General features: G+C 44.6%; 1 protein-coding gene and 1 long non-coding RNA gene across 2 annotated transcripts in view; one reads left to right on the forward strand and one right to left on the reverse strand.

Moving 5' to 3' along the window:
- Positions 1-13,830, reverse strand: part of Smg5 (Smg5 nonsense mediated mRNA decay factor) — a 66,671-nt gene that overhangs the window by 42,206 nt on the left and 10,635 nt on the right. Inside the window, exons 5-7 of the mRNA XM_050169245.3 lie at positions 11,607-11,723; positions 10,951-11,122; positions 6,653-6,754 (exon numbers count right to left, since the gene is read on the reverse strand). Coding sequence (XP_050025202.1) covers positions 6,653-6,754; positions 10,951-11,122; positions 11,607-11,723 — 391 coding nt within the window. The remainder of the gene's footprint in view (positions 1-6,652; positions 6,755-10,950; positions 11,123-11,606; positions 11,724-13,830) is intronic.
- LOC129382137 (uncharacterized) lies at positions 1,941-5,423 on the forward strand. Its single transcript, XR_008610217.1, has 3 exons — positions 1,941-3,527; positions 3,598-3,795; positions 3,885-5,423. It is a non-coding gene; the product is annotated as an uncharacterized lncRNA (long non-coding RNA).

The following is a 13,830-nucleotide window of genomic DNA, read 5'->3' on the forward strand; positions in this document are numbered from 1 at the left end:
GCCAACGCTGCCAGCGCTGCTCCCAGATTGCTCGCTGGGCCATATGGCTGGGCCCTCACAGTTGGTTCTTTATCTTATGGCTCTCATTCCACGCAATTCTGCTAGTGGATTAAGTCACTTGTGCTTGTCTTTGTTCACTGTGTCGAAGTAGTTTCTCAGCCTCACTTGACTTGAGTAGAACTTGTTGCTGGGCGAGTTGGTTGGGATCTAATGAATACATTGTTGCACCAAAACAAGGAAAATAAAGACTTGGGAAGGAAGAGTACGAAACGACCGATTGAGCGCTCAATCAGTGATCAATCAACGATCAGCGCTCAATCTGTCGTTTCGTACTCTTCCTTCCCAAGTCTTTATATTCCTTTTTTTGGCGCAACAATGTACTCATCTGATTTGCCGCCGAAACGGAACATGGCTGATCCACCCGCTGATCATTGGCAATGCACGACGTTGCCGGTGGAAAGAAAGCACACTGCTATAGACTTGGAAACGAAGTGCTTCTAAGCGATGAGGCGATTGTCACGAACGTGCTTGTATCAGATAGCGACAGTGACAGCCACGACGGCAACGCTGACACGGTAGGGCAGGCTGCCTCGACATTGTGCCCTCATGAGGTCCTGTAGATGATTCAGTCCTTCATGGGTTCATTTTCGCAAGGGACCTTCTGCTTCACTACATGGAGCACATGGATGCTTTGGAGAAGGATGCCGGCAAGCTTCGCGTAAAGCAAGCAAGGCTGACGGACATGCAGTTTTCTTGTGCAAGCCAGTGGGAAGCACATTTCGAGATGCTTCTGGCAATCATGTGCGTTTCTTCTGGATTTCTCAAGCTGAGATGCTGCTGTAACAACCCGCATTTTTTAAAAGGCGCTTTTTGGGGCCACCAAAGCGATGCCTCGGCGGCGCTCTTATGTGACTTGCTGCCCGCAAACTCTCTTTGCAGTTGTTATAGCAAGGCCATTTTTTAACGCTGACAGCCATGGCTTGCCTCGGCCATGTGTTTTTGTCGCATTGTTGGTGCTCGTGCGTTTATCATGGCTGTATTTCTTGCTTTTACGCGTCCCGCAAACGTATTAACTCTGTGCAGTGAGCGTCCTTACGTATTTGAGTGGATGCCGTGAAGTGTCAGAGCAGATTCTCAACATGCCGACGTGCAGCGCGCCGGGCTTTCGTTCAGGATATGCTTCGGCAGCAGCAAGTCCCATGCCGCAACATTTTTTGCAAGCCCCCTAAGGACCCTCACGTATTGAAGGCATGGGAAAACGTGATCCCGAGGTAAAACTTTAAGGTGACGTCAAAAACATACATTTGGGACATTCATTCTGAGCCTGCAGGCATCATAAGCTGTTATGAGCACGTCGTGAATGGTCAAACTGTTACAATACCGAGGCAGGTGGACATTGAGGGAGTGCGCGGTGCCTCGAATTTTTCTAAACATACCTGAGCATCTGTCAAAACCAAAGGCGCTCAAGTCAGCAAGAAAACCACCCTAAGTGAGAACAGTGTTTCCACCCAAGTTGCTTCCTGCCGAAATGATGGGAGTTTATACGACGAAATTGATGCAAGTGACGACGTGGATGGCAGTGAATGCGCCGAAGTCAGCACGCTAGAAGGTGCGCCCTGGTTTGCTGTTATGCAGGACGGTCAAGCATTTGAGTCGTGGCATGTGAAGGCTTCAACCATTCAGGTTATATTCTACAAGCTCGAGGAGTCCAGGGGCATTGTATGCATCGAAAAGTCCGTAGTAATCAGACAAGAGTTGATGATTGAAGTTAGTTTAAGAGGTGTGCTTCTCCCGCCATGCAGCTACATCGTCGACATTGAGAAAAAGAAAACATTCAGACTCAACTAACAAGCCAGAAGAATGTAGTAACATTTCTTCGCTACATTGATGCCCTCAAGATTTGCACTGGGTGCAAATGTGAGTTGTTTCCAGGCATTTCATCTTCAATGACGGCTGTGAAAAGGTAGGGTGTGTTGCGAAACAAGAAATGCAGGGTGCTGTCAGATCAAAGCTTGTGCCCTCCATGCAAGAAAACGAAAAAAAATTTTGTGGATAGAGTGAAGCGCCGCCCCTGCAAAAAAAGCTGAAAACTGAAGCCACAATGTGAAATTAGGAACCTAAAGAAATAGGCCATTAGGGCCACTGTCTTTCGCGAAAAAGCAAAACGAGAGCTGGGTACACTGACGCACCGTTTGTCAGAAGTTTCAGTAAGCGAAGCCAACAAAGCAACGGAAAATCTTCCATAAGCGCAGCAACTTGCCTTTCGGGCAGCATTCAAAGCGGCAAAAGCGAAATCGCCATGAGGACGCATTATGAACAGGAATGGCTTATGGCTTGTCTTCTGTTAAGAATTTCCAGCCCAAGAGTATAGACTAACGGCAAGGATGAAGCTCATGCCACTTCCAACGATCACAAGGCTGAGACAAATGATGAAAGGAATGCCTTGTGAATTCGACTTCAACAAGGTATCTCTTGCCAGTGTTGGGGCCTTTATGAAGAACAGAACAGGAGTGCAATGCTATGGAGCCCTGATACTGGACGAGATGAAGGTGGGAGACATGGTTGCATTTAACAAGAGTACCTACAAGGTTGACGGCTTTGTTGACTATGGAGAGGGCCATGACTCAGAAAAAACAGCCGACCAGGCTTTGGTCCTCATGTTTGTGCCATTGTTTCACTCTTGGGTGCAGCCGATTGCAAGTCTCGCAACAAGACATGAGGCCCCTGGAAGAATGCGGGCAAGGCTTGTTTTGGAAGCCATTTTGGAGCTATGTAAGCACAATGCAGTGATCATCGCTGTAATCAGTGATGGTGCCAGCACTAACAAGGCCATGTGGTCATGTTTCGGTATCAAAGGCAAGCTTCACGCACCAAAACACAAAGTTGACCATCCTTGTATACCTGATCAGCAGCTGTACTTCCTTTGCGATGTTCCCCACATTATCAAGAGTATAAGGAACCATCTTCTGTGTCACAAGTATGGCATGGTACGTGGATTTGAATGCTTTTACTTACTTTTCATCCTTAAGCAACTATGGAGTGATTTGTGCAATGGAGCACCTTCTTTCATCTCACTAAACATCCCATGAAATATAAACTTTGACCACTACTGAGAACTCCAAGAAGTAGACGGCAAACAGCAGCTCCGTGTGGTACCGAAGTTGACAAAAGAGCATGTAAGCCCGGACAACCTACGAAAGATGAGTGTGAGAATGGCTGTAAAGGTAAACAAAAATCTATATCTATATTATTATCTATATGTATTTCGTAATTAACTACTCTTTGTCTATGTTCATGAATGAATTTTTATAAAAATAAAGCTGAACATTTTTCCAATACGTATGCTGTTCTCAACTTTTCAGCCATAGCACCGCCATTGGGCTAAAGGTATACCAGCGGTTAGAGGAGCCTGATCTGAAAGACTGCTATCAACTGCTGAATTCATCGTCATGGTGAACAACCTGTTCGATGTCCTCAATGTGAAGCTTCCCCGGCTTGGAATACGAAGTTCATCAAAGGAAATTGAGGTAAAGATAATATTTTATACCTTCTGTTGCATTGTTGTTAAAGGAATTTGCTCGGTGGTTCATTTTAAAGGTCATCCAAGAGTTTCTTGATGCTGTAAATGAGATCGAGGAAAACCATATCGCCAAAGAGGCAGTGATGTCTGCGTCGCAAGTTACTATGGAATCTCTTCGGGTTACACTTGCGTCAGTACGGGACCTTGTAGCAGATCTTCTCTCTAAAGGAGTGCATTATGTGCTCACGGGCAAACTCAACCAAGATCTTCTAGACGTAAGCAGTACAGTTTCTTTGTTTATAACCTTTATGTTTGCGAAGTTTGTTTCATAAAGAAAGCACCTTGCCATTTCATTTTCTTCCAGAGGTTTTTGGTGTGACAAGAAGCTACGGAGGTGATGATGACCACCCCACTCTAATCAGCTTTGCACACATATATAGGCTTCTGAGCCTGTGCACCCCAATCAGTACTTGTGTCACAGGGAATGTGAATGAGGAACAGACCTTTGTGCTTGCCACTGTAGCCGACAGCATGAAAAGGGGAAGGAAGGACAAACTTTCATCCCATGGAAGACTCCAGGAGAAAGTAGAAGCAAAGTTGGCGGAGATATGTTCTACTACGCAGAATGCAGCACTGACAGCACCTGATCATGGATACTCCACACCAGCAGCACAGAACTATGTTATTTGCTACTTGCGCGGCTACCTTGTTCACCCTTTTCTCAAACATAATAGATGCTCTAACTGTATACGTAGCATCCAGTCCCAACATGCAGAGTGCCCAGAGGCATTTCTCACTTTGGAGAAGGAACATAAGCTTGGATGCCTCAAGTTGCCATCATGGGAGCTTTTCTGTATGTTTCGAGGCATTGAAAGCAAGATTTCAGATGAGTTGCAAAGGAACCGGCTCTGTTCTGACACTTTTTGGGCCCTTCTTGACGCACTTGGGGACTGTGATGTGACAAGTGTCGGTTGTCCCATTCACAAGGACACCACTACTGCAGAGCTTCTTCATTCATACATTGTGCTACGAATGCATTTTGCCGCAAAAGATGCCTGCAAGAGCCTCAGCTCTTCAGAAAAGGGCGCATTTGCCAGAAAGAAAGTCAAGCTAATGTGAAGGCTTCCTGTACAGCTCCTTCACTGTAAACAGTTTTCTGATTATAAATATGTACCTGTAAATAATTTACCTGCTGCATTCCATTTCACAACATCAAATAAATATTACAAGGAAATTTTTTTTTTTTGCTTTCTTGCTGGTTGTTGAATTTGTTGGCTTTTCTGCAGTTTTTTGCCCGCATAAGACGTGTTCAGGTAAGATTGGAACATGGTTGAGTATTACAGGATCCTGGGCTGATTTGTTCAGTATACTGGCGAAAAATAAACGTCGGTTACAACGGGAAGCGGAATGAAAGTGAGCGCACTGCCCATTGTTTGCCCTTTCTTTTTTTGTCCTGTCTTACGTGCTGTTTCTTTTTTGTTGTAATGTTCAGATACAACTAAAAAGCGCTTTTCACTAAGCCAAGTAAAATGAGAGCGAAGTTTCGTTTCTGCTTCTCGTATAAGAGGGTGACTACCAATGAATGTGGTAGTCGCTTGTCGGCGCCTTTCAGGAAGTAGCAGACGACGCGTAGCGACTGATCTTAACGCTACCGCAGCGCCACCACCTGGTCAGCAATGGTGCCGACCTGCTCCGTGCCACTGGAAGGCCACGCTCTTTGCCAACTGAACCAATCTAAAAACGTTGAGTACAACCCTAAATCTGCATTACCATATCGCCATCGGCATGCGAAAAATGGCTGCCTTGTACGCGCTTCTAGCCTAGCTGCCGTAGCTTCCTCCATGTTGTTCATGTAACCAGGCGCTGGTGTAGCCTAGTCTACCGCCTGTCTTCTCGTTTTCTCCGTTTTTTTCAATCAGCATGGAAGCATCGACTGCGAAGACATGCAGATGTTCACCATGATGCCGCATTTAAAAGGAAAGTTATGTGCGCGGAGACAAACGGAAATTGGGTCGCATCACGGCCGTTCGGAGTTCCCGAAACTTGCATGCGGGACTGGCGTGAACAGAAGGAGAATATTTTCGCCAGCAAAACAACAAGGAAGGGTTCCCGTGGACTGAAGCAGAGCCGCTTTGCTGAAACAGAAGAGCTGCTCGCGGAATACATGCAAGAGCAGCGAGCGGCACAGCGGCCTGTGACGACCGATCTGCTCAAAGTACGGGTGATGCAGTTAGCCCTACAGAAAGGGCTAGTGCAGAGTGACTTCAAAGCGAGCAGGTGCTGGCTATCAAATTTTATGAAAAGAAGAGGCTTTTCTCTTCGAAGGCAAACAGGGATATGCCAAAAATTGCCTGAAGAATATGAAGAGAAATTGCACAGTTTTCAGCGGTACGTTTTGAAATTGCACCATAGAAACGGCTACCACTTCGAACAGATTAGAAATGCCGATCAGACGCCGCTCTACTCTGACATGCCTGCCACCACAGCCGTTGAAAAGAAGGGGGCGAAGCAAGTGTGCATTTCGTCTTCCGGCCATGAACAAACTAGTCACCGCAATGCTTTGTTGCGCTGTGGATGGGCACAAGCTGCCCCCGTATCTTATCTTCATGGAAGCATGTAGAAAAGACAGGTTGTGGTCTTTGATAAGTGAATGGTCCATGCGCACGGTTCTGTCGCTTGAAGCATGGTTGAGAGTGCTGCAATATGATGGCGCATGAGTGCAGTCATGTGGTGTTATTTCGTATTTCATAGGCTTTCCTTAAATGCCAAAAAAAAATCACCACGTAGCATGTACAGTGCCACAAAATATTCAATCGGTTGTTTCTCCATCTCCTCTAGAACGTAACGAAATGCACTTGGACATAAAGTGAATATTAAACATTCTGCATAACTGATTTTAGTTATTTAACAATTAAGTGAAATATAAAAATTACTCTAAGGAGTGCTGCATGACGGTGAAGTCATTGATGGTGTCATCGGTTTCATTCAGCTATGGTTAGCCACTTTCTTAAAATCCTTGGTTCAAGTTCAGTGAAACGTCTTGCATAGTTTCAAAGCACTTCAGTAATGTAAGAATACAAGGCATTGCTGGTTTGGCCGGCTAGTGAGATAAAGAGTGTGAGGTCACCTCACCTTTCTTTCAGCTGTCCCATGAGAGCAGGCTGGCTGCTGTTCTTGTCTAGCAGGCGCAAAAGGTTCCCTTGTGCCCCTTCAAATGGCTGGCCACTCTGCAAGCTGCAATGTGCACAACAGAACATAGCTGCTTTCTACAAAGCTGGTGCAAGAGCATTTATTTCTGCTTGAGCACTAGAGAAGGCACTTAAATTAAAACTTCCTGCTGTAAACTCTTTTTGTAAAAGACTAATTGCCTGACCTTTTTTGTCCGAAAAAAAGATTTCACTTACATTTAAAAGTGCTTTTATATGAGGTTAAAGCATTAATTGAAATGTGGGGTTTATTGCACCAAGACTGCACAGTGGGTTACAAGGGACGCTGTAGTGGAGGGCTGCTAACAGATTTTGACCACCTGAGTAGCAGCAGTACTTATCCACAATAGACAATGCTGCACAAGTTTGACTATAAACATGACATGCATCGAAACAACGGAGGAAGCGGCTATAGTGTTAGCCATAGCCAAGCCAATGCATACTATAAAATAAGCAACTCGCAAACGGCAATACGCAACTTCACAAATGGCTGGATTTCACCCGAGGCATTAAACATACCCACAAAAGGCAAAACAAGGGAAGACAGATGCGTCCAAATCCTATATATACCAGCCGACACCCTCCACTCAACGGGAGAGGACAACCCTAACGTGGCGGCGCACAACGTAGCTCGAGGACTACACTTTCCAAGCTGCAACAAACGTAGACCCCTCGACAGGGCTCTCCTAAGGTATGGGAATGCAGTGATGGTACTGGCCTATGCCATTGTGGAGCAGCCAAAAATGCATTTCGGAGCAGTAAAATGGACTTTTGGAGCAGGTTTATTAAAGCGATTGCAAAATATATTATATGGGGCTTTTACAGTGGGCAGTGCACGCGAAAGCATTAAGTTGTCACTGATTTATAAGTTCAATCCAAACAGTAAAGATGACCCCCTCACCCTCCCTTCATCGCAGTGCTTATTGTGGGCTATGACGGAGCGGTGGTGTCTTCAGATGTGCTGCAAAAGCACTTCAAGGGCTTAAAGAAGCACGGAAGCACTTGGATGTGCTACATGCAGAATTCGAAAGTGTTTTGAAAACCTTCAGCACGATCTCGCTCCTATATATGTATCCTTTAAGATGGAGCAAGCACTCTGGGAAAAAAAAAGAAATAAATAAAAAAAGTACTGCCAGCGGTATGAAATATTTATTTTTGCTGTGATTCACAGATAACCATCTAATTCAAAGTACTGCGATGGTCAACACTGCCAGAGAGGTTTGCTCTCGCTCGCCATGGAGCTTGATGTGCGTCGCGCACCGTTGCGAAGTGGAGATATACGCGTGCGACCACTGACTGTGCACATATAACACAGATTAGGCTGTGATCAGCAAATTCAGTTTGGAGCTTTCTGCCTATATGTGAGCTTTCGCCATTCCCTCCAGTATACGCAAAAACAAACCTCGCGAAAGTGTTTGCGGTAGTTGCCGGCATGCCACGCGTGGACCCTATCTTGGCTTCCGGTCACTGCAGTCTAGCCTGTGATCTCACGTCCAATCACTGAAGCGGTTTACTAGTACGAATATATTGGAGGATAGCTTGCCTCAATGACCTGCCCACCAACATGTCAGCTGGCAACAAATTTTAGTGTGATAGCATTAAGGGCCCCATGTCGCATAAAATCCAGTGTCAGGGTCTTGCGTCAGACATTGTTTAGCGAAAAATCATTCTGAACCACAGCCACGCACGCCCTCCACGTGGCGCAGAGGCGTTACTGAACTAATTGAATTCCTCAAAGTAAGGTGCATCAGAAAAATCGTAACGTACAGCCTAAGCACAATCTATACAGGCTTGATAGCGTCAGATTGCAATTTTAATATACCAGAAAACATAGATTACACTCCAGCAAAAAATTTACACCAGCAGCAAAGAAGAATACCCTTCGTTAATGCTACTGTGTGTGGTTCAGCTCTGTGCTTCCAGGTGGCTGCACTGTGCAGACCATTCACATTTGCGCTTCTGCTCATCCCGTGAAACGACACGGTCAAACAGCCAGGCAATGTTCCCTTGTACTTGCGCTTACCCTAATACCGGACTCGAGAAACGTTATTGCATTAGTAATCTTCCGGTGTAAAGTGACAGCCGCAAACGCGCAAATCCTGGCGCCGATCGGATAGCGGCAGTCCGGTGCACTGCAGCCAGTCCGCTCGTCTGCTGCCTTGCAGAGGGACACGATGTCGCAGCTTGACATATTGCCAGTTGCTCCGTTTGCAGTCCACAACGCAACAAAGTCGAATCATAGCGCTCGCGAAAAGACTGAGACCGACTCTGACCGCGGAGCTCTTGTCAAAATGGAGCACGTTGTAACATAAGCAGACGACGCTTGCTGTGTGCTGGAGGTGCTTAAGCGTAGTGAGAAATTGGTCTTGTGCATTCTTTTTCTGTTACTTTCTTTTTATAGAAACAAATTAACTAACATTCCAACTATTACGAACATCATTTGTTCACCATAAAGGTGAAAAAATTATTGATGACACGCCCTGCGTAGCCAATCGGATAGCTTGCCCTACTGACGTCAATTGGGTGATTTACGTCATATGGGTAGGGGCGGCTGAAAATTCCACCGAGCAGTGTGCTGCAATCGGCAGCAATGTACTTCTTTAAAACCGTATAATAAATTACATGCTTTAAGTGGAGCAGTTAGATGTGTCAATTAATGATCAAAAAGACCTACTCTAATGGGGGCTCGGGCGCTTCTCAAGTGAATTGATTTTCACTTTTCGCCCAAGCATTCCCGCATTGTGATGATGCAAAATTCAACTTCAAATTTAACTTCAGAGTACGTTTGCACAATATCGTCAAAATTGTTTCAGGGTCCCTTTAAGAGAGTGCAATAAAATGGCCCTTGAGGGCATAGTTCCGTTTTTGAAAGCCTGAGCAATGCCTTCGGCACAGAGTGTGTGCAGATTGTCATATTTTGCTGAAATGTAGGAGGATGTAGTAGAGTTTGCCTCTTGACGCAGTTCAGCGCAATTGGTGCAGCGGTAGCATTACTGGGAATGAGAAGACAGAATGACCAGGTACAACATCCCCAACCATTACACGATGCAAAGATGCACTTAACAACTCAACAGATTGCAAGCTGTCCAGTGGCTACAACTACGAACCAAATCATACAAGAGTCCGATACTAATACATGCTATTTCTCCAGAAATATACACAATGGATAGATGCAAAATGTGTAGCACTGGAGCCATGCTAGAACACATGCTATGGGAATGCCAGGGACTAATACATGATAATGAGACCGAGACCTCCACTGACAGCCCCCGCGCGCGATGGCAAGCTGCGCTGCTCAGTTGGAAACTGGAAGACCAACTATGGGCAGTTCAGAGGGCCAAGGAAGCTACCGGGAGACAAGAACTCTTGGCTGTAACCTCAGCGGATGCCCCAGCACTCCACTCCACTCTACCCATTCTACCCAACCACCAACCCGCCCGCCAGCCCGCTCGTTCACTCACTCGCTCACTCACTCACATGAGTTCCACATGCACCCAAACCACTATAATACATGGCTGTTTTTGAGTGTGACTGCTGTGGCTAGAAACTGAACCTGCTAGTGCACAACACAACACCATAGCCACTGAGGGGCGTGTGTCTGTGTGCATACACGTACACACATCAGTTGGGGGGGGGGGTTCACACTATTCATTACCCAAGCCTCACTGGAAACTCCATGAGCAGAGCATTGTTTTTCACATGAGAGACAGTGGCACGATGACATGCTTTCATTGGACAACTATACACCGGAGATCAGAATCAGATTTTTTCTTGCTTAGGTGTCCCACTCCAATGTAGGAGCTCAGAACCAGTATTTTATAAAATCCCAACTGCCAGCTAGAGGAGGTTAAATGAAACATTACTGAGGACAATAGGAATTTCTGCAAGATGGCCTCTCGTCTTGAGAAGTCTACTTGCAAAGTTACACAATTAATGGACAACGTGAACGTTTACACCAGGAAAAAGATGCAAGTAGTTTTTGACTCTTGCACAATAAAATATTGAGAAGAAAGGGGGCTAACCGAGGGGCCCGATTTTTATTAATCGTATCAAGATAGGGCTTCTCGTGACATGATAAGAAAATATTAACACAAATGTGCCACACTTTACGTTGCAGAGTTGCTACAGAGGCAGGTAAAACATGGCTAAAGCTATCTAGTACCTCAATATGCTATGCTTTGCTTATAGAGGGGGGGGGGGGGGAAGGTGAGAGAGAGCGCTGACCATCTCAGGAAGTGGTAGGCAGCCTTGCAAGTGTCGCCAGCCGCCAGGGTACCCAGCTGGTTGTGAGGCATGCCCGACCCAGCGTCTATAGACAGGGCCTGCCAGTAGTAGCGGGCAGACAATGCAGCCCAGTGACCATGCTCACGGTCCTCGAGCTCACTCAGGTAGCGTGCTGCAAGCAGAACAACGGTGATGTGAACCACTAAGATCAGTATCAGTCAAGGCCAAATCGAGTTTCTCTGTAAGGTCACATTTTCCTTCCCAGCAGACACCTTAAAAAAAAAAACATTGCCCTGTGCACTAGTGCCAGAACTTCTAAAAAAGTATTCTAAACATGTATTTTTGTCAAGGTAGGAAGTGATGAGAATAAACAGAATGAAAGTGCTTCATACTATCTTAAGGCAGCTGCACTTTTCAGCACCGGACTGTGAATTTAACACATGGAACCACTGAGAATTCAGTGAAAGTTGCATCCACAAAGATACCTATATTTAATTTATATAAGCATGAAAGTATGCTATTGAAGTAATTGGTGGTGTCAACTAATTACTAATCAGTGTTTGTGTGAATATCCTACTTCATAGATGGATAAATTTGCTATTAAAGTAACGACATGAATTTGGTGACGATAGTTACCTTATCACCAATGCACTCACCTAGATCACCTAATGCGATAAGAAACCGATGGGCAGCCTGTCTAGCCCATGGCTGGTTCTCCTCTGGTAGTGGACAGGATCCATCTTCCGCTGGACGTTTCTGGGACCAACGAGTCCCTGTATACAAGGTGGTTGTAAAATTGTGCAGCACTCATTGTGTCAAATGAAATCTGATTGGTTTCAAAAGAGTGAGATGCTTTTCAGTGCAAAACTTCATGAGAAGCAAACAAACAGTTTAACTCATAGAGTTTCCTACAATAATTACTAGAGTGAACTCTGGTGCTGCAATTGTCCAGCCACAATGGGAACGATGGTTAGTAGATGGATTTGTCTGGTCTTCATGCTTGTGGCTTTGTTTACAATGCTTTGCCTGCCTTTATTGGCCTGAATTTCAAAGCAATGTATACTTTTCTAAATGTGGAAGGCAATAAGACTCCATGAACAAGCCTAATCGCTACTATGTATTTGCAGTGGTTCCACGTGTCAAGGTGGCCAAATCAAAAGCTGCTAAGCATCTCAAAGTGCTGGCTTGCCCACACAAAATTCTTAAAAGGAAGCATTTAGTTGGGTGCTCCCATCTAAATACATGTAAAAGGAGAATTTGTTTCCCTCGGCAACCACTGCACCAAATTTGACAAGGTTTGCTGCATTTAAAAGAAAAACTTAAAATCTAGTGACTGTTGGTTTCAAATTTTTGATTTAGGTCGTCAATTTTTTATTAAGAAGTTGCAAAAATAAAAAAAGTTCAGAATGAAAGTATCAAGTTGCAACTCTGCAACTCAGCTATGAAAAACGATATCACAATTATGGGAATTGCATCTGGTAGTATGTCTAAAGCGGACAAAATTGATATGTTACACATGAATCTGAAAAAATGTGGTAATAAGGAAATACAGCTTTTGCAGAACCCTTTTACACAACGTAACAAATTCACACAAGATATAAAATTACATATCGAGTTTGTCCGTTTTCAATTATCTAATGGGTGCCGTTTACAGAACTGTGATATCTGTTTTTGATGCAGCTATTATATTTTAAACTTCGTGCTTCTATATTTTTCAAACTTCCGAATTTTTGAAAATCCTTTTACCAAAATTTAGGCCCTAAATCAAAATTCCGCTTCATTCAGTCACTAAAACTTAACTTTCTCTCTGAAACGCAACAAATTTTATTAAAGTCAGTCCAGGGTTTATCTCAGAAAAACCTTTTTGCATTTTACATGTATTTTAATAGGCCATGTTGGAGTTGGGCCCGAACTAAAGCTTCCTCTTAAGAGCGTTGCATACCGCTTGTTGACGCATGCGTTTGTGGTATAATGGTTTCAATATCGAGCTTCTGCTTGAATCCTGCCGTCAGACAATTTTATTTATGTTTATTTATATTGATTTATAACACAGTACTTTCTTGAAAATTATCAGTTTGCAAATTCACCAAGCCTTTAAAGCCAGAAATGCGAATTTTAGGCAAATCCGTGTACTAACCATCATTCCAACACTGGCTGAAGCCTCATGCTTGCTGCTCCCATAAACACTAGCGCCAGAGTTTCTTCTACTAATTACTGTAGAAAATGCTATGGTTCCACTGAGAGCACTGACGTGGCCACGTCAATGTCCAGGTGCGCACCACAGAACATCTATTGCACTTGCCTGTACAAAAAACTTCCAAGCTATGCTTCTGTACCTTGAGCTTTTCACCTTGAACTAACTGTTATGAGCATGCCTGATTGACTGATTGTGTCTGCCTGATTGACTGATTGTGTCTAACATTCCAAAGCAACATAGAGGCTATGACTGCAGTCCAGATTATAGACAAACACTTATTTCTTCTTGCACGTCGGGGCCACCCTCTTTTGGTATATGAGCACAAATTACGAGTTAATAGTGGTATAGCACTGATTGTATTGTGTCTATAAATGTATTTTGTCCTTTGCACCTACATGTGCTTATTCTTGCTTTTAGCGCCTCTTTAGGGCACTATTCTTGTTTAACAAGCAGATTCATATTTCCACAAGACCTGGCAGCATTGACAGGTGCTGTTGTTGATGGCACTGCACTTGGCAATGTGACCTGGCAAATAAGTCCTTGCACTGTCAATGTTATTCAAGCTTTTGAGGCCCTCCACCAGCTGGCTGACAGGGAGAAAGGCACAGCGTTTTGAGAATGGTGTGCTGTAGACTGCACCTTTGAAAGATTGCTGGCTGTAGATTGCAATGCATGTGTGTTAA

The sequence above is a fragment of the Dermacentor andersoni genome, chromosome 3, assembly GCF_023375885.2.
Source record: "Dermacentor andersoni chromosome 3, qqDerAnde1_hic_scaffold, whole genome shotgun sequence".
Classification (NCBI taxonomy): domain Eukaryota; kingdom Metazoa; phylum Arthropoda; class Arachnida; order Ixodida; family Ixodidae; genus Dermacentor; species Dermacentor andersoni.